The 23,297-nt window shown below is 57.5% G+C and overlaps 5 protein-coding genes across 9 annotated transcripts; 3 read left to right on the top strand and 2 right to left on the bottom strand.

The window, feature by feature from the left end:
* The first annotated feature begins 1,201 nt into the window (after positions 1–1,201).
* LTA (lymphotoxin alpha) lies at positions 1,202–3,254 on the top strand. Of its 2 annotated transcripts, none has more exons than XM_051854169.3 (4): positions 1,202–1,308; positions 1,736–1,819; positions 1,903–2,008; positions 2,206–3,254. In XM_051854169.3, exons 2-4 carry the CDS (start codon positions 1,745–1,747, stop codon positions 2,616–2,618), a joined length of 594 nt encoding a protein of 197 aa, XP_051710129.1. In that variant the 5' UTR covers positions 1,202–1,308; positions 1,736–1,744; the 3' UTR covers positions 2,619–3,254.
* Positions 3,255–4,471: 1,217 nt separating this feature from the next.
* TNF (tumor necrosis factor) lies at positions 4,472–7,058 on the top strand. Of its 2 annotated transcripts, none has more exons than XM_008262537.5 (4): positions 4,472–4,834; positions 5,287–5,341; positions 5,502–5,549; positions 5,841–7,058. In XM_008262537.5, the coding sequence occupies exons 1-4, from the start codon at positions 4,649–4,651 to the stop codon at positions 6,257–6,259; spliced, it is 708 nt and encodes a 235-aa protein (XP_008260759.1). In that variant the 5' UTR covers positions 4,472–4,648; the 3' UTR covers positions 6,260–7,058.
* Positions 7,059–10,502: 3,444 nt separating this feature from the next.
* Positions 10,503–12,205, bottom strand: LTB (lymphotoxin beta). Of its 2 annotated transcripts, XM_008262547.5 has the most exons (4): positions 12,035–12,205; positions 11,604–11,649; positions 11,336–11,416; positions 10,503–11,072 (listed from the first exon to the last, which is right to left on the bottom strand). In XM_008262547.5, exons 1-4 carry the CDS (start codon positions 12,194–12,196, stop codon positions 10,618–10,620), a joined length of 744 nt encoding a protein of 247 aa, XP_008260769.2. In that variant the 5' UTR covers positions 12,197–12,205; the 3' UTR covers positions 10,503–10,617. The 2 variants fall into 2 exon arrangements, with proteins under 2 accessions (XP_008260769.2, XP_017200464.2); XM_017344975.4 differs by lacking the exons at positions 10,503–11,072; positions 11,604–11,649.
* Positions 12,206–15,952: 3,747 nt separating this feature from the next.
* Positions 15,953–17,388, top strand: LST1 (leukocyte specific transcript 1). Its single transcript, XM_051854979.2, has 4 exons — positions 15,953–16,122; positions 16,526–16,624; positions 16,846–16,868; positions 17,150–17,388. The coding sequence occupies exons 1-4, from the start codon at positions 16,098–16,100 to the stop codon at positions 17,306–17,308; spliced, it is 306 nt and encodes a 101-aa protein (XP_051710939.1). The 5' UTR covers positions 15,953–16,097; the 3' UTR covers positions 17,309–17,388.
* A 409-nt stretch (positions 17,389–17,797) lies between these two features.
* NCR3 (natural cytotoxicity triggering receptor 3) lies at positions 17,798–20,917 on the bottom strand. Of its 2 annotated transcripts, none has more exons than XM_008262549.5 (4): positions 20,597–20,917; positions 18,248–18,592; positions 18,040–18,177; positions 17,798–17,927 (listed from the first exon to the last, which is right to left on the bottom strand). In XM_008262549.5, exons 1-4 carry the CDS (start codon positions 20,637–20,639, stop codon positions 17,875–17,877), a joined length of 579 nt encoding a protein of 192 aa, XP_008260771.2. In that variant the 5' UTR covers positions 20,640–20,917; the 3' UTR covers positions 17,798–17,874. The 2 variants fall into 2 exon arrangements, with proteins under 2 accessions (XP_008260771.2, XP_002714354.2); XM_002714308.6 differs by having other exon boundaries at positions 18,040–18,147; positions 20,597–20,916.
* Positions 20,918–23,297: the final 2,380 nt, after the last annotated feature.

Here is a 23,297-nt window from a genome sequence, read left to right as displayed (position 1 = left end):
AGGGTCACATACAGTGGGAAAATTCATCACAGCACATAGAAGAGGTGTGCACTCCCCTGCACCTAAATTATCCATCAACAACAGAAAATAGGAGCTGGCGCTGTGGTGTAGCGAATTGGGCCGCTGACTGCACGCCTGCATCCCGCATGGGCGCCGGTGCGTGTCCCAGCTGCTCCACTCCAGATCCAGCTCCCTGCTAACGTGCCTGGGAAGGCAATGGAGGATGGCCCAGGTGCTTGGGTCCCTGCATTCATGTGCGAGACCCAACCCGGCTGAGGTTCCTGGCTCCTGGCTTTAGCCTGGCCCTGGTCATTGCGGCCATTTGAGGACTGAACCAGTGGATGGAAGACCTCTCTCTCTCTCTCTCTTTGTCTCTCTCTCTCTCCCTTTCACTCTCTGTAATTCTGTCTTTCAAGTAAATTAATCTTTAAAAAAAATCTTTAAAAAAAGAAAATAAGAATATTGAACAGTATTGAAATAGTGCATTGGCTCTGCAAACGCAGTTTCAAGGCAAGTCCCTTAGCTACGCCCACCCCAGCTTAGGCCACCACCCTTAGGCCTCTCCTGGGGGGACTGTTGAAGCTTGTACTACAGATCACACAGCAGTGGCCCCAGCACTGACCCTGGAGGGGGTGTTTCCACGGGATACAGAAATCTGATGGGAGGGGCTGAGGCTGGAGTGAGGGGGCAGGCACTGTTCAGGGTGGGACGGGAGCTTGTCATCCAAGAGCATGTAGCATCACCTTGGCACGGGGGTGATTCATCTTCCAAGCCAGGACACTTGGGGAGGGAGAGGGGGCTCCTTTCCCCAAGGCAGCAGGTACACAGCCCTGTTTGAGACCTGCCAGACAGCATGGAAAGTGCACACACTGGACGAGCAAAGACGAGGGCCAGGGCTGCCCGAGAAGGAAGCTGGTGGGGTGCAGAGGTGTTCACTGCGCTGGCTGTTCAGGGAACTGGCCTGCAGCCCACACCCAGGCTGCTGCCGCTCGTCCTCCCCGAAACGCCTGTCCCTTCTCTGGAACTGCTGGGCCTGCCCTCCCTCCGCGGCCGTCCCAGCCCACGGTTCCCCTGACCCCACTCGCCTTCCCAGAACTCAATCGCCCGAGCCCCCAGCCTGTGGTTCCCTCCTAGGCCCCAGCCTTTCCTGCCTTCGACTGAAACAGCAGCATCTTCTGAGCCCTGGGGGCTTCCCCGGGCCCCAGCACCGACCTAGAACCCGCCCGCCGCCTGCCACGCTGCCGCTGCCACTGCCGCTTCCTCTATAAAGGGACCCAAGCGTCCGGGCCCAGGGGCCCCGCACAGCAGGTGAGAGTCTTCTGCCCAGCTGCCTGGGCTGCCGCACAGCCTCCTGCCCCCTCCGCCCGGGCACAGGCCGGCGCCACCTGCCTGGCACCCCGCGCCTCCCCTCCCCGCCCCCCACCTGCCTGGGCCTGGGCCTTGGTGGGTTTGCTTTTGGTTTGTTCTTGTGTCTGCCTCTCCAGCTGTGCGTCATCCCTGTCACGGGCTCTCTGTTTCTGCCACCTTCCTGTCTGTCTCTTTCTCTTTCTCTCCTGTTCACCTCGGGGCTCCCCTGCCTGCATCTCCTCCTCTTCTCTCTCTGTCGCCCTGTCGTTGGGGTGGCTGTCTCGGTGGGCGGGCGGGCGGGCGGGAGGTCCCTCTTCCGCTGCGTGCCCCGCCCCACCCACCGTCTCTCACTCCGCGGGGCGCACTCTCTTTCTCTCTCTCCCTGCAGGTTCTCCCCATGACACCACCTGGACGTCTCTACCTCCCCCTCCTTCTGGGGCTGCTGCTGGCCCCGCCGCCGCCTGGGGCCCAGGTGAGGCCGCAGGAGAATGGGGAGCTGCTGGGGTGCGCCCAACCTTGAGCCTCGCAGCTCCCCTCAACTCTGTTCTCCCCTAGGGGCTCCCTGGGGCTGAGTTCCCGCCCTCAGCTGCCCGGAATGCCCAGCAGCGCCTTCAGAAACATTTCGGCCACAGCACCCTCAAACCTGCTGCGCACCTCGTTGGTAAACACCCACCGGGCCCCAGACACACAGCCCCCTGGCTCTCCTGCTACAGCCCCACCAGGGTCCAAGTACAACCCACACCCCTCCGCCAAGTCCTCCCCCACTAGCACCTCCCCCAGCCCTCACCTGAGCTCAGCTGTCCAGTGCTGCTCCCTCAGGGGCTGAGACTCTGACCTGCCCTTCCCTCCCCGCCCCAGGAGACCCCAGCGCGCAGGACTCGCTGCGCTGGAGAGCAAACACGGATCGGGCCTTCCTCCGCCACGGCTTCTCCCTGAGCAACAATTCCCTGCTGGTGCCCAGCAGCGGGCTCTACTTCGTGTACTCGCAGGTGGTTTTCTCTGGGGAAGGCTGCTCCCCCAAGGCCGTGCCCACGCCTCTCTACCTGGCTCACGAGGTCCAGCTCTTCTCCTCCCAGTACTCCTTCCATGTGCCTCTCCTCAGCGCCCAGAAGTCCGTGTGCCCAGGGCCACAGGGACCCTGGGTGCGCTCCGTGTACCAGGGGGCCGTGTTCCTGCTCACCCAGGGAGACCAGCTGTCCACCCACACAGATGGCATCGCCCACCTGCTCCTCAGCCCCAGTAGTGTCTTCTTTGGAGCCTTTGCTCTGTAGACCTTAGAAAAATCCAGAAAGAAAAAAAAATGGGCTTCAAGGCCTTCTCCCCATTTTGACTCCATTCTGACTGTTTCAAGGATCACCACCACCTCTCCTTGGACCATTCCAACAGTCTCAAGTCTCCCCCACTCAAGTCACCTGGAGCCTTCAAAGAAGGAATTCTAGGCCCCCCAGGGGACCGCACCTCCCTGAACCCAGGATGTCACGCCTGCCTAGAAATTCAGAGCCGCCTGCCTAGAAATTCAGAGCCGGAGCTGTCCTGCTGTTCCCCACTGTCTAGGTGGGGCCTGCGCCTGGACCCGGACCGGGACACAGGGCAGCTTGGGAGGAAGACTAGAGGCAGGGAAGGGGGACTATTTATGAAGGGGGGGAATTAAGTTATTTATTTATGGAGCATGGAGAGAGGGGAATAACACAAGGATGTCAGGAGAGAGAGAGTGTTGAACAGGCTCAAGAGCTAAAGACAAGGCACTTGGACAAGGCTCAGAGAGAGAGAGAGAGAGGTCTGAGGAACTGGGGGGCTCGAGAAGGAAGCGAAAGGGCCGCCGAGCCAGCACCGCTTGACCAGACACCCCCGGGGAGACACCTGCGCCCTCGCCCTCAGTGAAGCCCAATAAACCTCTTTTCTCTGAAGTGCTGTCTGCTCGTGTGTCGGTCTCTAACTCTGGGAGGGGAGAATTCCCCAGATCTCTCTACGGAATGGAGAGAGGGACGGGGGCCACAGAGGGGTCGGGAACTGTGGGCAGAGGTCCAGGAGATAAAAAGCCCCCAAGGAGCTCCAGGGGTGTGTGGCCGACTCCCAGGGGAGAGGCAGCCAAAGTGCTGCATGGGAACCAAAGGATGAGCTGGGAAGACTGGAGAGATGGGGTCCCCGGGGTCTGGGGGGGTGGGAGTCAGGGGGTCCCCGGGAGACCTCTCCTAGAGGCTTGAGGGAGGGGGTCACAGGGGGCCTCTGGGGAGAAGGGACCACACAAAGGGAGGGCTGTCCCAGATGGTGAGGGTGCAGATGGAGACCCCCTGAGGAGGAGCTTTGCACAGGACCCCAAGGAGCACCAGGGGGTGTGGAACACAGCAGACTTTGTGGACACGCAGCCGCATAACAGGGCTTGGAAGGGAGGGGTGGATTCATGAAAAAAAAATCAGGGACCTCAGAGTCCCTTGGAAATCAAGATTGAAACCAGTAGTGAGGATCCGGGTTCAGAATGAAAGGAGAAGCCGTGCCCTGTGGGGCCGTGAATTCCCAGGGCTGATTTCCCTCCCTCTGGGGCTGTCCCAGGCTTGTCCCTGCTATCCTCCACCCAGCCCTGCCAGGGGCCCCATGCACACCCCATGCACCCAGCCCCCAGCGCCTTTTGCCCCCCCGCCCGGGGACCCAGACACCTGTCTCAGACCCAGCACCGCCCAGGTTTCTCCCGCTCAAGGTCTCAGCCTTCTGAAGCCCCTCCTACTTCAAGTTCTACCCCCCACAGGAGTCCTGTCTGGAAATCAGAGGGAAACAGCACACCCATCGGTCCCCCAAAGTAGGCGTGGTGGGGGCAGGGGCAACCAGGATCCAGCTTCCAGGTTGCTCTGCTTGCACTGGTAACTGGCCCAAGACATTCACCTCCAAATCTGGGTCGGGAGGGTGAGGAGTATCCTTGATGCCTGGGTGTCCCCAACTTTCCAAAGCCCCGCCCCCACCCCCGAGATGGAGAAGAAACCGAGAGAGAAGGTGTAGAGCCCACTACCGCTTCCTCCAGATGAGCTCATGGGTTTCTCCACCAAGGAAGTTTTCCGCTGGGTGAATGAGAGCCTTTCCCCGCCCCCCTCTCGCCCGCGGGCTATAAAGGCAGTTGTGTGCACACCCAGCCAGAGAAGCTCCCTCAGTGAGGACACGGGCACCAGCTAGGAGGGAGAGCAGCAACTCCAGGCTCCCCCGGCAGTAACTCCCAGACGCCGCCCCGCCAGACAAGCTGCCAGCCGGTGTGCCGTCTTCCTCTCTCACGCACCAGCCCCTGGTTCCACCACCTCCCTCTGGAGAGAGCGCCATGAGCACTGAGAGTATGATCCGGGACGTCGAGCTGGCGGAGGGGCCGCTCCCCAAGAAGGCAGGGGGGCCCCAGGGCTCCAAGCGTTGCCTCTGCCTCAGCCTCTTCTCTTTCCTGCTCGTGGCTGGAGCCACCACGCTCTTCTGCCTGCTGCACTTCAGGGTGATCGGCCCTCAGGAGGAAGAGGTGAGTGCGTGGCGGCCGACATAAATGAATGAGTTAGCTGACAGGATGGGGGCGGGAAACCGTGGGGCCAGATGGGGAGGCAGAGGGAGATGTGGAGAGGAGGAGGGTGCTCACTAGACCTTGGCTGCATGCATGCAAGAATGAATGAATGAACGAGCAAGCAGATAGAGAGATGTGGGAGATACGCGAGATAAGGAGGGACATGCGGAGACAGAGACGAGAGGGGGTGAAGACAGGGCGTCTGGTACACAGAAGGAACCTCCCGAAAGAGTTGTTAGCGGGAAGGAAGGGAGGGAGGGAGGGAGGGAGGGAGGGAGGGAGGGAGGGAGGGAGGGAAGGAGCCCGATGAGTGGATGGATGAAGAGACAGCAGAGCAAAAGCCGGCTGAGCTGCCACCTGTTGCTCCTTTGAGCGTGATTCCCCCATGCTAATCCTCTCCTTTTTTCCCCCAGCAGTCCCCAAACAACCTCCATCTAGTCAACCCTGTGGCCCAGATGGTCACCCTCAGTAAGTGTCTCTAGCTTCTCCTACCGTCCTGGGTTTGAGTGGGAGGGGAGCTGTAGTCCCGGGAAGCAAGCAGCGAAGGGCGGGGATTAGAGTCTGGGTTTTGGGAGGAGATATCGTCTCCTGAGGGTAGGGGTCTCAGCTCTGTCTTTCTTCTTCTCAGGATCAGCTTCTCGGGCCCTGAGTGACAAGCCTCTAGCCCACGTAGTAGGTAAGAGCTCTGAGTGGGTGTCCAGGGCGCGAAGGAGCACGCGGGACTTGGAGGGAGGGGATCTGAGGGCTGAGACGTGGGAGACGGAGTGAGAAGCACCTGCTGAGCTCAAGGGGAGGGTGGAGGAACAGAGGGGGCACTGAGAACCCCACGGCTAGATGGGATGTGGGAAGGCCCACGGAGGAGCAGGAACCGGATGTGAGGGCAGGCAGAACGTGGGGCCCAGGATGTGGAGGGTGAACCGTCACAGTTACCCTGACTCACCCCTCCCTCCCTTCTCTTTTTCTCCAGCAAACCCGCAAGTGGAGGGCCAGCTCCAGTGGCTGAGCCAGCGTGCGAACGCCCTGCTGGCCAACGGCATGAAGCTCACGGACAACCAGCTGGTGGTGCCGGCCGACGGGCTGTACCTCATCTACTCCCAGGTTCTCTTCAGCGGTCAAGGCTGCCGCTCCTACGTGCTCCTCACTCACACTGTCAGCCGCTTCGCCGTCTCCTACCCGAACAAGGTCAACCTCCTCTCTGCCATCAAGAGCCCCTGCCACCGGGAGACCCCCGAGGAGGCTGAGCCCATGGCCTGGTACGAGCCCATCTACCTGGGCGGCGTCTTCCAGTTGGAGAAGGGTGACCGGCTCAGCACCGAGGTCAACCAGCCTGAGTACCTGGACCTTGCCGAGTCCGGGCAGGTCTACTTTGGGATCATTGCCCTGTGAGGGGACTGACCGCCACCCCTCCCCCTCTCCCACCCCAGCCCCCTCACTCTGGGCGCCCTCAGCCCCTCTCATCCTCCTCTAGCTTAGAAACAGAAATGAGGGGCTCAGAATCAGACCTCAGAACTTTTAACACCACCACTTAGAAACCTGGACCGTGGTGGTGTAGGCCTGCACAGTCAGGGCCCTGGCCACACCAAAGCATTCAAACTGAGGCTTCCAGGACTCACTGGGGCCTTCAGAACTCCATTCTCAGATTGAGCCCGGGACATCCGGAATGTGGGGACCACGTAGCCGTGGGTTCAGGCCAGAACCTTCTAGAAGAGCCCTTGAGAGAAGTTGTCACCCAGACCTAGGCCTTCCTCTCCTCAGATGTTTCTACACTCTTCTCTGCAATGTGGAGCCCCGCCCCCCGCCCAGGGCAGGGCCCCTCTATTTATAGTTGCACTGGTGATTATTGATTATTTATTATTTATTTAATATTTATTTATTTGCCAATGAATGTATTTATTTGGAAGCTCAGCGCATCCTGGGGTACTCAGCGTAGGAGCTGCCTTGGTTCTCACACGTTTTCCGTGAAAACAGAGCAGAACCATGGGTCGATCCCACCTGGCCTCCTGGCCCCTGTGCCTCCCTTCACTTATGTTTTTAAGAAGATATTTATCTGATCAGGTTGTCTCACTAATGCTGATTTGGTGACTGACCCGTCGCTACATCACCGAACCTCTGCTCCCTAAGGGAGTTGTGTTGGTAACCGCCCTACTGGTCAGTGGCGAGAAATAAAGACTCCTTAAAAAATAAACCTGTTCTCTTTTCCTTCTTTCTTGCTTCTAGTTATTTGAAAGGCAGAGACAGATAAAGAGAGAGTGCCCACCCACTGGTTCTTGTCCCATAATGCCTTGCCATGGGCTGCAGCCAGAAGTCAGGAATTCAACTCAGGTCTCCTATCTGGATGACAAGTACCCAATTACTTGGGCCATCACCACTGCCTCCCATGGTCTGCATTAGCAGGAAGTTGGAGTCAGGAGTGGAGCTGGGAATCAAACCCAGGCAGCTGGGTGTGGGACACAAGTGTCTTAACCGATAGACGAAATGCCCCGCCCCCATAGTCTCCCAAAATTGATTCTGCATCTGCCTCTCCTTGAGGGTGGGAGCCCACTCCCTGAAGATCCTTGGGACCTTAGACTCTTGGGGTCCAGGAGACCCTACAGACACAGAAAGATCCCCTCTTGCCCAGGACGCAGGAGCCTGAACCTAATTGCCTTTCCCTGGGGGCGCGGGAATTTCCCAGTCTGGGAATTCCGCTCCCTGCTGGGAAAGTCCTGCAGCTCTTTCCTGCTGTTGTGGCCTGACCGAGCTGGGGAGGTGCCACATTCTCAGCTACCTGAATCACAGCCAAGGGACTTCCAGAGATGCAGGTGTCTGGGCTCCAAACCCCTGAGTCCCAGGCCCCTCGCTCAGCCCCGTCCTAACCGTGCAACCTGCACCAGTTCCCCGCAAGCTGTCAAAGGGAGCTGGGAATGCCCCCCCATTCACACACACACAGGGGACCCCGAGCTCGGCACCTGGCACGGGAGACAATGCATGAATTCTGGCTCCCTTTCTTCAATCCGCTTCCGTCCCCTTGGTGGGTGGAATACAAGAGACTACATAAGAAACAAGGAATGACACGTGGGTGAAGGACCCAGGAGCCAGCTCAATCTCACTGATCTTTTTGGCAGATGATGAGTGGAATGGATGAAGTGAGGGAAACAGAAAGAGAAAAGCACTCCTGGTAAAGAACACATTAATGATCCTTATTGAAGTAAGAAAGACTTTACTCAGGCCCATCATGGCAGGTACAGGGACCAGTGCCCTGGGCTCTTGTTCTGGGGGAGAGAGATCAGGCTCCACCCCAAAACAGCCTGGGCATGGGGCAGCAGTTGATAGCCAAGGAGCAGGGTAGGGGTCCATGGATGAAGAAAGGTTAAGAAAAAACCTCAGTAAAGGGGATTATGCTAAAACCACCAAGCAGGATTCTTGCCAAAGACAGGCCAAGGTGATCAGACATCACTTGGGGAATGGTAGAGGCTGAAGGATTTGATCAGATATCAAGCATGATGGGGCAGGCATTTAGAGCAGCAGTTAAGATACCACTCGGGGGGGGGCAGTGCTGTGGCGCAGTAGGTTAATCCTCTGCCTGCGGCGCCGGCATCCCATATGGGTGCAGGTTCTAGTCCTGGCTGTCCCTCTTCCAATCCAGCTCTCTGCTGTGTCCTGGGAAAGCAGTAGAAGATGGCCCAGATCCTTTGGCCCCTGCACCCACGTGGGAGATCAGGAAGAAGCTCCTGGCTCCTGGCTTCAGATCGTCATAGCTCTGGCTGTTGCGGCCAATTTGGGGAGTGAACCAGAAGACCTTTCTTTTCCTCTCACTGTCTGTAACTCAACCTCTCAAATAAATAAATAAAATCTTTAAAAATAAAATTTAAAAAAAGATATCACTCAGGATACTCCTATCCCATATCAGAGTACCTGCATACAAATCCCTGCTCTGCTCCCAATTCCAGGTTTCTGATAATGTGCTCCCTAGGAGGCAGCAGTCGAAGGGCTCAAGTAGTTGTGTCCTTGCTACCTGTGGGAGACCCGGATTGAGTTTCCAGTTCCCGGCCACTCCTGGCTTGTTATGGGTTTTTGAGCAGTGAGCCAGTGAGTGAGAGCACTCTGATTGTCGTCTCTGTCTTTCAAATTAAAAAAATAAAATCAGGTATGGAGAATGAGGGGCAGAGAGTTCTTGCTAAACTGACTAATCAGTGTTCTTAGCTAAAATTGGATTTAAAAAAATATATATTGGGGCTGGTGTTATGGCATAATGGGTTAAGTCGCCACCTGCAACATTGGCATCCAGTATGGGCACTGGTTTGAATCCTGGCTGCTCCACTTCTGATCAAGCTTCCTGCTAATGCATATGAGAAAGCAGCAGATGGTGGCCCAAGAGCTTGGGCCCCTGCACCCACATGAGAGACTCAGATGAAGCTCCAGCCTCTTGGCTTCAGCCTGGCCCAACCTAGACCATTGCAGACATTCAGAGAGGGAACCAGAGGATGGAAGGTATCTCTCTCTCTCTCTCTCTCTCTCTCTCTCTCTCCATCTTTCCCTCTCACTCTCTATAACTCTGCCTTTCAAAGCAATAAAATAAGTATTTTAAATTTCTTATTTATTTATGGAGAGGAGAGAAGGAGAGAAATCTTCCATCCTCTGATCACTCCCCAAATGCCTGCAACAGCTAGGGTCAGGCTGAAGCCAGGAGCCCGGAACTCAATCCACACAGGCACTCGACTACTGAGCCGAGCAAGGAACCTCTGTCATTCCCCTCTCTTGCAGGGAGGCTGGACACAGAGATGAAGACAAATAGGAACTTGGACATGGAGCCCCCGAGAGCGGGAGCCCCCACTGGGCCCAGAAGTTGGGTTTTCCTTCCGCAGAGGTTGCCAGGCAGGGGAAAACCAACTTTGTGTGGTGTGCCGTGGGGGTGTTGTGACCCGCAGGGTGACCCAGATAGGGCCCTGGTCCTCCTCTGCCTCCTCGTAGCAACCGCAGGCTGGAAGTTGGTCATGGGGTGGGCCATCATGCTGTTACTCACCCCAGGAGTCCCCACACTTGCCCACTTTGGGGAGAGGGGACCCACAGTGTGACCCACGGGTGCGGACTTTCCATCCCGCCGAGGACAGGACCCAGCGGCCCCGATTTTTCCTCTTCCCCCCTCCCCCAGCGCCCCCTGATGTCTGGGGCATCACTGCCTCCTCCCCTTCCCCACCTGGCTCAGACAGCTGAGCCCGCTGTCTTCCTTCAGCCTCCCGCTTCAGACCCAGGAGGCCTGGTCACTGCTCCGCAGAGAGCGGATTGTGGGTGGGGGAGCTTCACTGCTCGGCTGTATTAGGGGTCACGCTGCCGCGGCCCCTTTGTGAGAGGCTTGCCTCCCCCTGTAATGACCCCCATTGGGCGGGACCTATGATGAAGAGTGCAGTGCCTGACCTGGAGGGGACCATGTAGCCCTGGGCATCAGGATGCTTGCGGGGGCTTCTGGGTTTGAGGAGAGCGCCTTCCTCCTACCCTCCAGTTAGACTAACGCTGGGGCCTGCTGGTGCAGACAGGAGTGGATGGCTGGGGAGCAAAGACCACACCCTCTGGGTATTAGGAAAAATCCTGAAACCATTCACCCAACGCCTGGATTAAGACACGTTAGCGCCTCAGCGTCCGGACAGCCGCATGGAGTTTTAGACTCTTTATTTCCACCTCGCTCCAAATCAGTTTGCAAACAGTCTCCTCCCGCGTAGTTCTCACCGAGCTGGGGGCCAGCGGTTTTCCCAGGGTTGGGGCGGCCCTCACCCCACCATCACAGCCCCGAAGGAGGTCTTCCCTCTCCTGTAGTCCACCATGTCCGGGTGACTGATGTTCACGTACACCCTCTCGCCTCTCCGGAGCTGCACCAGGCCGCCGAACCCCACGCTCGTGTACCACAGGGGGCCGTACTCGCGCCTCCCGTCCCAGTCCACGACCGAGGTCACGGTCTCGGCGCCCTCGAGCAGCAGCTGGGGAGCGCCCGGCCCGTAGGCGCCCCCTGCCCGGTACAGCGAGCTGCGCAGCACGACCGCGCGGCCCCGGGGAGCCCCGCCGGCAGGGGGCGCCCGGCCCCGGTAGCCGACGTGACAGTAGAGGTAGTAGAGACCGTCCTGCGGCAGCGCCAGCCCGTCGGTGCCCGAGAACTGCGTCCCGCTCCTCAGAAACGCCTCTTCTTTCTTCGCCTCCCAGCCTAGCCCCTGCCCCTTCATCCAAGCGCCTGCGGGGAGACGGGCCGGTGGGCTCTCGGGGAACCGAGCCTAGGAGGAGCGATCTAGGCCCGGGGAGGGGGGTGGGGATGCGGCGGCGGGGCTTTTGGGTGTGGGGCGCGGCTCGGGTAGGGGAGAGGAAGCTGGAAGGGTGGGCACTTGAGGGGCGGGAGGTGGTGGGGTAGGTGGGAAACCCGGGCATTGGAGTAACAGAGCGGAGGGACCCTAACTGTGGGGGAGTAGGGCTGGCACGCTGGGGTTATGAGAGCTTTACCTATGAGGTGGGCAGCCGGCAGCCTGGAGCTGAGATCTGCTTCTGGCTCCTCCTTCTCCTCCTCCGGCAGCTGCTGAAATCCTGCAAGGGACAAAGAGTGCTCGGTTGGGGTCAGGGAGGCCTCCTACCCATGCTGCATGTCCCCTTTCAGAGGGCAGCGGCAGGGCGGGTGGATGGGTGCCTGGCCTCCTGGCTGTGGGTGGGAGCTGGGAGTCCCTGGGGGTGGGGTGGGGGCTCCAGCAGGGGAGAGGAGTTGGTTTGCTCTTACCCGGTCCTTGTTGGGCCTGTGCCCCGGGATCAGCCGTCTCTGGTACCTGGTTGGGTGGGGTCACAGTGCCCAGTGTTCAGATTCAGCTGATGCCAACCCCACCCTTGCGACAGACCCCAGCTCCAGACCTGGGGTTTCCCATGCTATCCCCAAATGCACATTCCCCAGAAGGACATGCAAGCAAGGCACGTGCACTTGGGCAGGCATCGGGAGAGAAGACACACACTCAGGGGCTTGGAGACATCAGGACAGGGTATGAGAGAAACATCAGAGAGAGACGGCAAAGAGAAAGGCACGACACCCCCACCCCCACCCCCTCCACGGGGCAGCTCTACCCAGCTGAGCCAGGCAGGCACTGACCCCAGGTACAGCAAGCACTCAGCCGGGACAGCAACAAGACACAGCCCCCGGGGCCTGTTGCAACCACTCACCAGTCCTCCCTGCTCCTGCGGCACCAAGGCCAGCACAGCCAGGACGGTGATAGGCACTGCCAGCAGCAGGGTCACCAGGGAAGTGGCCCCTGCCACAGCCAGCAGGAAGCAGCCCCTCCCCTGGGGCCTCCTACCCCGGCCCTCCAACTCCAGTGCCCCCATGCAGACTCCGAACCAGGGTCAGGACCTGAGGGCTTTCATACCTCCGGGGTGGGGTCACCCCCTCCCTGTGGACCCACACACCTGGCTGGGGCTTTCCGGCTCAACGAGGCTCCCCCCCCCCCCAGCTTCCTGTTTACCCAGAGCAGGGGTGGGGCACAGTGATGCTTGGGTTCTCTGAAGTGAGGAAGGAGTTGAGCTTTCAGGGTAGAGCTGGAGGGGAACTCAGAGACGCTTCTGGGCTAGCGAGGAGGGAAACGGGGACTCGGGGCAGGACAGCAGCTGGCAGAAAGCAAGGCGGCAGGGCTGGAATGAGAACTTCAGGCTTCCAAGGTGGAGTGCGTTTTGCTGTCCACTCCAGAGGTGGGTGCTGGAGAGTGGGCTGCACCCACCTCCTTGAGGTCCAAGGCTGGAGCAGACGGGCAAGAACTGGCACGCTGAAGGGCTGGGTGTCTGGGTCACCAAGAAGAAGCCCCCCTCCACCCCCGCCACTCTGGGTTCACCTTTCTCATCCCTTTGTCATCCCCAACCCCCTAGCGCTGGGCGAGAAAGGAAGGCACAGCTCAGCCAGTTCACAGTGTTGGAGGCTGAAGGGGGCTCCAGGCTCAATACTGAGGCACCCAGGGTGGATGGGAATGCATTAGCTCCCTGCTGCACGATCACACGCAAACCACGAGGCAGGCCCCAGTCTCCAAGAGCTCCACAATCAGTCACAGGCGCTCACTGAATAGTTGTGGACAGATGAATGACAACACAATTGAAGGGAGGCCGGGGCAAAACACAACAAGGACCTAAAGAGCGAGAGAGGTAGGCAGCGTGGTAGGCGATGAGAGAAGAGAGACCAGTTCCAAAGCAGCGGGAGGTGGTCCCAGCTCATCCCCCTTTCTTAGAGACATCTCTGTGTTTCGATAAAAATAACAGAGCTCTTTGTGCCCTCGCTGTTATTATTATACAAAGATATGCAAAAGTCTCCCAGCATCTGCCTGTTACTGATCCGCAAATACTATAGCTTGTGTGTGTGTGTGTGTGTGTGTGTGTTTATGAGAGACAGAGGGGTCCCTTCCTCTGGGTCACTCCCTGAACGCCCCCAGTGGCCAGAGCTGGGCCAGGGCTGAAGCCCGGAGCCAGGCAAGCCATCCAGAACTCACTTACTTGAGCCATCACTGCTGGAGTCAGGAGCCCGAGCTGGGTGTTGACTCCGGTGTGAGACACGAGCATCTTAATGGCTGGGCTATCCACTCACCCCTACCCACACTTCATACATCATAATTCTTTTCATTCTGACAACACCTCAGAGGAAACAGGCGTAGAGAGGTTATGAAACTTGTGGATGGGGCAGGCATTGTGGCGCAGGAGGTTAAGCCACCCACTGGAAGGGCCACATCCACATCTGAGTGCTGGTTCAGTCCTGCTGCTCTGCTTCTGATTCAGCCTCCTGCCAATGCACCTGCGAGGCGGCAGAAATGGCTCCGGTACTTGGACCCCGCCATCCATGGGAAAGACCTGGATGGAGTTTCTGGTTTTTGACTTCAGCCTGGCCCAGCCCCGGTTGTTACAGGAATTTGGGAAGTGAACCAGCAGATGGCAGGTCTCTGTCCCTCCCTCCCTCTTTCTCTTTATCGCTCTGCCTTTCAAATGAATAAATATTTCTTAAAAAAAAAAAAAAAAAGAAAAGGAAGGAAACTTGTCACACCACAAGTGACAGAGTCAAGCTTCAGCCCAGCAATCTGGCTCGAGAGACTTGACCACAAAACAGTTAAGAAAAAAAAAAAAAATCCTGACTTCAGATTTGTGCGTTTCACTGTATGAAAATTTTGTCTTCCTTGGGTAAAAAAAGAAATGGGGAAACAAGTACTGAATTTGCGTTACTGATCAGCATGCAAGAGCTGAGAGGTGAAAAGTACAGATGCTTGTAAAAAAAAAAAAAAGTGAGATTGCAATACGCAACAAAGCGAATATGCACTAACGCGCATCGTAAAATCTAAGGGACCAGGATATGTTCCCCGTGCTGTTCTTCCAATTTTCATCTATGCTTGAACTTTTTAATAATGAAATGTTAAAGAAAGAAAAAAGCCTAAACTACATCGTGTCCTGCTGTTCTGGAGAGTGAGCGGGGTGTGGTGTGGGGCTGGGGAGGAAGTAGCAGAAGACTGCATTTAGAGAAGGAAGTGCGAGCGCCTATGGACCAGACACCAGATCTGCTGCTCACCCATCGCCCCCACCTGGGCTCTCCAGTCCTCCCCTCCTCACGGACGTGGGGTACAATGCTCAGCACCTGTCTACCTCTCCATCATGGTGCCACCCAGGTGTCTGTCTGAGGGCCTCGACCACTGCCCTTACCTAGATCTGTGCTTAGCACCAGAATACCGCCTCCTGCAGGAAGTCCTCGGGGATTAACCACACCTCGTTTCCCAGCACCAACTTCCCATCAACTCTGTTCTAAATCTATCAGCAGTGCTCATGTAGATCTAAGTCATGCTTCCTTTGACTCTCCAGCCAAGCACCCTATGGATACAGCTGCAGAGCACCAGGCTAATCACCCTAACTCATCGAAGTACCTTATCTGATGTGGGAGCCAGGGTGGGGGTGGGTGCTGTCCATCCACTTAGACCAGGATCCTGAGCTCTCAGCTGATGCCGTGCAAAGGGCAGGGGGAAGAGTTACTCAGGCAAGAGGCGGGCATTCTGATCTTGACAACCGGCAGGATCAAAAAGATGCCGAGCTGAGGGGGATTGGAGGCCTAGTGACAGTCCCAGGAGTCCGAAAGGAAAGGTGTTGTAACCCCAGTCCTCAGCATCGAACATCCTCCCCTCACGACGCCGCTGACCCCGGGGAGGCGCCCAGGCCCGGGGAGAAGTTAAAGCCGGGGGAGGGACAGGAGCGTCTGTCCGTGGTGGCAACACTCCTCTCCACTCAGATGGCCGGAGCGGGTCTGGAATGCACCCACCCCGTGAGCCACAGCTCTGAGTAAGCCGGGAGTGAGCAGCGACACTGGGGGAGAACGCCCCCACCCCGAGCCAGCAGAGGCTGAGCGGAAGGGAGGAGCGCGTAGGCGAGGGGTTCCTGGGACTCGAGAAGCATCCTCCGTGCAGCTTCTGCTGCCTGTGGGTGACAAATCGTCCACTGTGGCTCTCCCGGCCACACGGGCACCGCGGTCTCTCCCCTCCACCTGCCACGCACCCCAGCATTCCTGCCAGGGTCTCCGCTTCCGTCCCTAGAGGATTCGTTTGGGTCTGGGGTGAAGGGAGTGCCCCCGACCTCAGTGCCTTCAAACAGGAACCAGTGGTTGGAGGGCAGGAAGTCCCTGAGGGGAAGTTACAGGGCCGTAGGCTCTCCACACCCACGCACCACACCAGACATGCAGGGCCCCGCTCTCCCGTGTCGCTCTGGGGCTGAGGGAGCAAAGCCCAAACTCCTGGGTGTCAATGGACCCCATCTGCTGCCCTCTTCCACCAATCCCCACATCCACTGCACACCCTGCTCCTCTCCGTCCGTCAGCCCAAGCATCAGCCCCCTGGAACTCCCCGGTGCGGGAGACGCTGCTCCAAAATGCCTGGGTGGAGGGGAGGGGGTGGGCTCTGGAGCCTAGAACGCCAGCTCTGCTGCTTCTGGGCTGGGTGTTCGAGTCCCAGTGCAGGCTTGAGTTTCTGGTTTCTTAGTTAACAAACAGGTGCCCCGGCACCCTACACTGCTATAGGGATGAGCGGCGACGGCCAAGAAGTACTCAGCTCAGGGTTAGCACAGCAAAGCACCTCAGCCAGAAGAATGCTTGAAACAGAGGCCGCCCGGCTGCAGATGAGGAACTTGGGGCACGTGACTAACCCTAGGCCAGTTAGCCCAAGCGCTGGGTCTCCTGACCGCCAGGTCAGTCGCCAGTCCCCCGCCAGCCTCATGCCAGCTTGCCATGGGTAACAGCTGGTGTACAAAGAGTAAGTAAGGGTCCTCCCTCCTGTGCAGGGCGGGCTGTGGGGACTCCGGGAGGACTGAGGGCACAGGGGCACGTGTGGCTCCTGACAGCTGCCAGGGCCTCCGGGGAGCAGCCTGTGCAGGTGGGCAAGGACCTCCCGGGAGGCTCGGGGGCAGCAGCAGGGCTGGTGGCGAGAGCCTCGCAGGGGTGAGCAGCAGTCAGGCACTCATGTGCGTACAGGTGAGGGATGCGGGCCCTCAGGCAGGAGGGGAGATAGCAGGGGCTGGGCTGGGGATCTGGAGAGGACAATTTCCTGCTTCTGAAAACAAATGGAGAGGAGACTTGAGATGCCTCCCTCCACCCAGAAGGCTGGGCTCAGGGGAAGAGAGCAGTGGGCCCTCCAGCGCTATCCCTCTTCCCAACAGACCTGTGCCCTTTGCTCTACGTGGGCTTGGGGCTGCTGGGGCTGCTGCTCCTGGTCGGGACCATTCTGTCCGCCTGTCTGTGCCGGCTCCTTAGGAGAGGTGAGCCATGTTCCATGTCGCCGGTGGGAGGGGTGAGAGAAGAGCATCCAAAGGGAGAGGCGGGGCCGGGGCGGGGGGGGGGGGGGGCCTTGGCCGTGGGAACCGCGGGGGGCGGGGGTCCAGCAAGTGGGGCAAGGCCCGCGGGAGAGGAGGGCGGTGAGCAGCCCCCTCCCCCCACCCCCCACCCCCCACCCCCCGCTGAGCTGCTGTTTTTCTTCCAGTGAAGCGGCTGGAGAGGAGCTGGGTGAGTCTGGGGTTAGGGAGGGGGCAGGGCGGGAGAGAGCCCGAGTGGGAAACGGGGAAAGGTCGGAAGAAGATCTTCTCCCAGCAGAGGGCTGGGACAAGGGGGCGGGGGGGGGGGCGAGAGCAAAGGAGAAAGTGGGGTGGTGGGGAGAGAGAGAAAAAAGGCGAAGGCAGCGAGGTAAGAGAGGTGGGAGGTGGGGGGCGGGTATCCCAGGGAAGGGTCTGAGGGCGGCCACGCCCGAGACCCTCCCATCAGCGCCTTCTGCCCGCCCCCGGTCCCAGGTCCAGCGCTCGGGGGAGACGGAGCTCCATTACGCGTCTCTACAGAGGCTGCCCGTGCAGAGTGCAGAGGGCACGGAGCTGGCCCACGGAGAAGGAGAAAGCATGAAGGAGGACCCCAGTGCTGACTACGCCTGCATTGCTAAAAACAAGCCCACCTGAGCGCCCAGGACACCTGCTTCGCCCCAGCCAGAGGCCAGCATCACCCGGTGGTGCTCCCAGTAAAGACTGTGGTGCGGTCACCTGTGTCTCAGACTTGTCCGTCCGTCCGTCCGTCTCTCCAGCACCCGCCCCCCTTCAGCGCGATCCCCGGCCCACCCTCCACAGTGGGGGGCAAGTGGTGGTTTATGGGGTGAAGGAAGATGCTGAAGGGCCTGGGCTCTCCTGCAGGCCAGAGAAGAGTCGGGGGGGCTGTTCAGGGGGCCTGACTGGAGTAGGAGCCGTCAGATCAGGAGCGCCAGCCTCAGCCCCTGGACGGGGGAGAGGAGGTGGGAGGGGCCTCTGGGCACCACTGTTGGGAAGCTCTCTGCGTGGCCCCTCCAGGTCCGACGTGGAAGCAGGGGGTGGGGGTGAGGAGCCAGCACCTGAAGAGAGGCATCCTGGGGCATCTGGACAACGGGGAAGAAAACACACGAGACTCACAGGAGGGAGTCAGTGGTTGGACAGAGACAGGTTTATTGGGGTCTCTTGAAGAGGGCTGGGCATCGGCGGGGGGTAGGGGTCTAGAATCACTCCTCAGAGGCCATCCAAGAGTGGCGACGTGTCCCCAGGTGACAGTGGCCTGGTGGGAGGGACAATGGGAGCTGCTCAGGGCCACCGCCCAGAAGCGCTCTTCTTCCTGGCGTCTGTCCCTCCCATGTGGCTTGCCCCATGGCCCCGGCCCCATGACTCACATTTGCCCTGGTAATAGAGGGTGCTGCCCATGGCCACAGAGAGAAAGCTGAGAGCGTAGAATCCAGCCCGGAGGAAGAGGACTGTGCTGGTCTCTAGCGGAGGAGGGGCTGCGGGAGGAAGGGGCTCGGTGGACAAGGCTGGGGAGGGTTCCTGCCTCCCTGGGACACATTCCTCCCCCCCCCCCCCCGCCGCCGCCCCAGACCTCACCTCTCTCCACCACCAGCCGAGTCCCATTCCCTGTGCCGACGCCCAGGCCCAGCACCTCCACGCTGCAGACGTAGACGCCCGCATCACGGCTTGAGGTGTGCCAGATACAAAGCTCAGCCTGGTGGTCGTAGAAGAACCGGGAAGAGGCCAGGGGGCCCAGGCGGCCCCTGAACTCTGGGGTTTCGTTCTTCACTTCCTTCCCTGGAGCCACCTTGTCCCGGTACCACGTGACGGAGCCAATGGCCGGTCTCCCCCGGGAGGCGTTGAAGCTGCAGGGCAGGGTGGTAGCAGCACCCTCCTCAGTGTGAATCTCAGGGGGCTGGGATACCCAGAGGGCACAGCATCCTCGGGGCAGAGAGAAGACCCAGAGAAACATCTCCCCCGTTAGCCAAGGAGAGAAGGCAAGAGAGCTCAGCATGGGTGTCCCAGATGTCCCCACATGTCGGGTGTCTGGGCACCAGCACACGGCAGGCCTCATGAAACCCTTGCCTCTTTCCCACTGTAATTTCTTTATTTGAAAGCAGAATTACAGAGAGGCAGAGAGAGAGAGAGAGAGAGAGAGAGAGAGAGAGAGAGAGGTCTTCCATCCATTGGTTCACTCCCCAAGTGGCTGCAACAGCCAGAGCTGGGCCAATCCGAAGCCAGGAGCTAGGAGCTTCTTCCAGGTCTCCCATGTGGCTGCAGGGGCCCAAGGACTTGGGCCATCCCTCCACTGCTTTCCCAGGCCATAGCAGAGAGCTGGACCGGAAGTGGAGCAGCTGGGATTTGAACAGCTGCCCATATGAGATGCCTGCACTGCAGGTGGCAGCTTTACTCCCTACGCTACAGCACCAGCCCCTACCACTGTAATTTCTTAACGAGGCTTATGAACTCACTCTCCATACTCTTTCCCATATCACCTCTTACCCTCACCCTTTCCCAACATCATCCAGGCATATTCACCAGTAACTTGTTGACCCTGAACTTGCCACATGAAACTGAAGCTCATTCATTCATGAAATATGGATGCCTAGCTAACTAATATCCTTTTTATTTAAAGATTTATTTTACTTGAAAGTGCTAGGGAAAGGGAAAGAGAGAGAGAGAGTGAGAGAGAGAGAGAGAGGTCTTCCATCTGCTGCTTCACTCCCCAAATGGCTGCAATGGCCAGACTGGGCCTATCCAAAGCCAGGAGCCAGGAGCTTCCTCTGGGTCTCTCACATGGGTACAGGGTCCCAAGGATTTGGGCCCTCCTCAGCTGCCTTCCCAGGTGCATTAGCAGGAACTGGATTGGAAGTAGAGCAGCTGGGACTCGAACCAGTGCCCATATGGGATGCTGACATTACAAGCCAGGACTTTAACCCACTACGCTGCAGTGCAGCCCCCACTAATATCCTTAATTACATTATTTCAGGTATCATTTTGGAACGAATGGCATTTAGAGTAAACTGTCTTTGCCACATTGGTTTTTGTTAGAGATAATTAAGTAAATCTCTAGGGCACACACATGGAAATTCCCAATTTAGCACATCCATATTTATGAATTAAACTAATTAAAATCCCTCACTAAATCCTTGAGTTAGGGAAATTTTCCAGTCATGCAGTGCCGGCATCCCATATGGGCGCCGGTTTGAGTCCCGGCTGTTCCACTTCTGATCCAGCTCTCTTCTACAGCCTGGGAAAGCAGTAGAAGATGGCCCAAGTCCTTGGGCCCCTGCACTCACATGGGAGACCCAGAAAAAAGCTCCTGGCTCCTGGCTTAAGATCGGCACGGCTCCAGCTGTTGCGGTCATCTGGAGAGTGAACAGGTGGATGGAAGACCTCTCTCTCTTTCTCTCTCTCTCTCTCTCTCTCTCTCTGCCTCTCCTTTTCTCTCTGTGTAACTCTGACATCCAAATTAAAAAAAAAAAAATCAGTTTCACAAAGAAAGATCTCCCAAAGTCCTAATTATCTATCTAGACCCTAGCTAAGGAGCCTGGTTTAAAATACTTATTGAACATCAATTAAAACAGATCCCTTAAAAAAGTGAAACACACACACACACACACACACAAAGAAAAGAAAAGCACAAAAAAGGCCCCTTCCTGCAGCCCTTCCTTCTTCCTGGCCACCTTTCACTGGTCCTTTTATCCTAAGAGGAATCGGCTGTGAAAAGGGCTCTGGGATGGACCTGGGTAGTGACCCTGGCAGCAGGTGAGCACATGAAGGGACTGCAAAGTGGGGGAGTCCACCGCTTCCCTCACTTGCCCCCTCACAGCTCGGTGTCCAGCACCCCCCGCATGCCTGCGCCCCTGGTGCATCTAAGTCCACTCTCCTCCAACCCCCCCCCCAGCCGCACACCCCTTCGGTCTAAAGCGAGTGCCCTGTCACCTGGGTGGGCCGTGATGAAGATGAGCACCAGCATCCAGGTCATGTCGGTGCGCCCGTCGGCGAGGGGGAGCTGCGCCGTGAGGTCTTGGTGTGGTCACGCCTGGGGTCAGCAGGCAGAGCTGGGGAACTTCCTATTACAAACACGTCTCACACAACACTTGCCAAGGACTTGCAGGGATGTTGGGCATCAAGTGCACGCTTCCGGGAGCAAGGGCGCTGCTCACCCAGCTCTGCGGGACTCTAGGAAGCAGGGCAGCTTGTGGGCTGGTGCCTAAGGCTGAGGGGCAGGGTGCAGCTTAGGTGGCTGATATCGAAAGAGTGGGTGAGTGGGTAGGTGAGACCAGGATGTGGTTCTCCCGCCTTCTGAGGTGCAAGAAGTCCAGCTCATTACCCAGAACAAGCCTCCAAGGGTCCTGTGTGACCAAAAGTTGACCGACTTCCCCTCTCCCTGGCTCCACTCATTGCTCGCTCAGATCTTAGCGCTGCGCTAGGATTTCTGTAATGAGGGGAATAGGAGAAGCAAGCTGATGGCAGACAAAGGGGTGACCTTCCAGGGACTTTTTCTGGACCCTGTTTTGCTTTGGGAGTGTTGACTTGGGTGATTTGGCAAACGAGTGAGCTCAGCTGATGGAGAAGTTTGGACTTACTCATATTTGATTTCCATGACAGAAAGACACCCAGCAGAGATCTGCTTTGTCCAGAACCTTCTATATGGACTTACAACCCACCAGAAGACACATTCCCTTGCTATTTTAGTCACCATTCCTCTAGCTTTTCTTGAGAACCCACAAAGTGCCCATTACATGAAATGCATTTAAAAGATTTTTAAAACGTATTGCCATTTTATTTGAAAAGCAGAGAGACAGAGATCTTCCATCCTCTGGTTCACTCCTCAAATGCTCTCAACAGCCAAAGGTGGGCCAGACCAAAGTCAGGAACATGGAACTCCATCCAGGCTTCCCCCATGGGTGGCAGGGACCCAAAGCACTTGAGTCATATTTGATGCCTCCCAGACTACACATTAGCGGGAAGCTGCAATCGGAAATGGAGCCGGAAATCAAACCAGTCACTCTGATCTGGGACAGTGCGATCCCAAGCGGCATCTTTACCGCTGAGCCAAATGCTAACCCATAAAATGCATTTTTACAGGGGATTTTTTTAAAGATTTTTATTTATGTATTTGAAAGGCAGAGTTCATAGAGGCAGAGGCAGAAAGAGATTGAGGTCTTCCATCTGCTGGTTCTCTCCCCAAATGGTTGCAATGGCCAGAACTGGGCTGATCTGACCCAGAAGCTTCTTCAGGGTCTCCCACGTGGGTGCAGGGGTCTAAGGACTTGGGCCATCTCTACTACTCTCCCAGGCCATAGCAGGGAGCTGGATTGGAAGTGGAGCAGCCAAGACTTGAACAGGCGCCTATATGAGATGCCAGAACTGCAGGTGGAGGCTTTACTCGCTATGCCACAGTGCCAGCCAGGCTCTGTTTTTGTGGCACAGTGGGTTAAGTCACTGCCTGTGACACTGGCATCCATATGAGCAGAGTCCAGCCTGCTTCATTTCCAGTCTAGCTCCCTGCTGATGTGCCTATGAACACAGCAGAAGGTGGCCCAAGTGCTTAGGCCCCTACCACCCATGTGGGAGACCCAGGTGGAGTTCCAGGTTCCTGGCTTCCGCCTGGTCGAGCCCCGGCCATATCCCTCTCTTTCTCTCTCCCCGCCCCTTTCTATCTGGAACTCTGCCTTTCAAATAAATAAACAAACAAATCTCTTTTTTTAAATAAGATTGATTTGTTTATTTGAAAGTCAGAGTTACACAGAGAAAAGGAGAGACAGAGAGAGAGAGAGAGAGAGAGAGAGAGAGAGAGGTCTTCCATGCACTGGTTCACGCCCCAGATGACTGCAATGGCTGGAGCTGTGCCGATCCGAAGCCAGGAGCCAGGAGCCAGGAGCTTCCTCCACGTACCCCATGTGGGTGCAGGGGCTCCAGGGGATGTTGCAGCGCCCACAGGGGATGTTGGCACTGCAGGTGGCGGTTTTACCCTCTACGCCACATGCTGGCCCCACAAATCTTTTTTTTAATGTATTTTGGGGGCTAGCACTGTAGAGTACCAGGTAAAGCTGCTCCCTGCAGTGTTGGCATCCCCTATAGGTGCCTGTTCAAGTCCCAGCTGCTCCACATCTGATCCAGCTCTCTGCTGTGGCCTGGGAAAGCAGTAGAAGATGGCCCAAGTCCTTGGGCCCCTGCACCCACATGGGAGACCTGAAAGAAGCTCCTGGCTCCTGGCTTCAGATTGGCGCAGCTCCAGAAGAAGCTCTTGGCTTCAGATCAGCCCAGCTCTGGCATTGCAGCCATTTGGGGAGTGAACCAGTGGATGAAAGACCTCTCTCCCTCTCTCTCTTTCCCCCAATCTGTAACTCCACCTTTCAAATAAATAAATAATTAAAAAAAAACATATTTTTGCAAACACAAATGAAAAATCCACTGCACTACACATAACTCCAAGGTCACAGAGGGATTAGGACAAGTGTGTGCTACACACTCTTATGTGTGTGTCACACACCTACAGGAAATAACAGCACAGAAAGGACTGTGCACCATGCCACCCCCCGTCAGCGCACGTCTCTCTCTGGCTCCTCTTCATACAGGACACCTGAAGACCCTGTGTACGTCCCCCTAGCCTCGGGAGGGTCTTTGGTTTTGGTGA

This window comes from Oryctolagus cuniculus, chromosome 5 (genome assembly GCF_051225735.1).
Source record: "Oryctolagus cuniculus isolate XC-2025 breed Fujian yellow rabbit chromosome 5, ASM5122573v1, whole genome shotgun sequence".
Lineage (NCBI taxonomy): Eukaryota > Metazoa > Chordata > Mammalia > Lagomorpha > Leporidae > Oryctolagus > Oryctolagus cuniculus.
This window is presented reverse-complemented; position numbering and strand designations above follow the sequence as displayed.

Excerpts from the sequence above, each read along its gene's own strand:
- LTA (XM_051854169.3), top strand. The coding sequence starts at position 1,745 with ATGACACCACCTGGACGTCTCTACCTCCCCCTCCTTCTGGGGCTGCTG. Across the intron at positions 1,820-1,902 it reads CGCCGCCGCCTGGGGCCCAG|GGGCTCCCTGGGGCTGAGTT; the intron begins GTGAGGCCGCAG and ends GTTCTCCCCTAG. Across the intron at positions 2,009-2,205 it reads ACCTGCTGCGCACCTCGTTG|GAGACCCCAGCGCGCAGGAC; the intron begins GTAAACACCCAC and ends TCCCCGCCCCAG.
- TNF (XM_008262537.5), top strand. The coding sequence starts at position 4,649 with ATGAGCACTGAGAGTATGATCCGGGACGTCGAGCTGGCGGAGGGGCCG. Across the intron at positions 4,835-5,286 it reads TCGGCCCTCAGGAGGAAGAG|CAGTCCCCAAACAACCTCCA; the intron begins GTGAGTGCGTGG and ends TTTTTCCCCCAG. Across the intron at positions 5,342-5,501 it reads GGCCCAGATGGTCACCCTCA|GATCAGCTTCTCGGGCCCTG; the intron begins GTAAGTGTCTCT and ends TCTTCTTCTCAG.
- LTB (XM_008262547.5), bottom strand. The coding sequence starts at position 12,196 with ATGGGGGCACTGGAGTTGGAGGGCCGGGGTAGGAGGCCCCAGGGGAGG. Across the intron at positions 11,650-12,034 it reads CGCAGGAGCAGGGAGGACTG|GTACCAGAGACGGCTGATCC; the intron begins GTGAGTGGTTGC and ends CCACCCAACCAG. Across the intron at positions 11,073-11,335 it reads GCCGGCTGCCCACCTCATAG|GCGCTTGGATGAAGGGGCAG; the intron begins GTAAAGCTCTCA and ends GTCTCCCCGCAG.
- LST1 (XM_051854979.2), top strand. The coding sequence starts at position 16,098 with ATGGGTAACAGCTGGTGTACAAAGA. Across the intron at positions 16,123-16,525 it reads TAACAGCTGGTGTACAAAGA|ACCTGTGCCCTTTGCTCTAC; the intron begins GTAAGTAAGGGT and ends TCTTCCCAACAG. Across the intron at positions 16,869-17,149 it reads AGCGGCTGGAGAGGAGCTGG|GTCCAGCGCTCGGGGGAGAC; the intron begins GTGAGTCTGGGG and ends CCCCGGTCCCAG.
- NCR3 (XM_008262549.5), bottom strand. The coding sequence starts at position 20,639 with ATGACCTGGATGCTGGTGCTCATCTTCATCACGGCCCACCCAG. Across the intron at positions 18,178-18,247 it reads TCGGCTGGTGGTGGAGAGAG|CCTTGTCCACCGAGCCCCTT; the intron begins GTGAGGTCTGGG and ends AACCCTCCCCAG. Across the intron at positions 17,928-18,039 it reads CCTCTATTACCAGGGCAAAT|GCCACTGTCACCTGGGGACA; the intron begins GTGAGTCATGGG and ends CCCTCCCACCAG.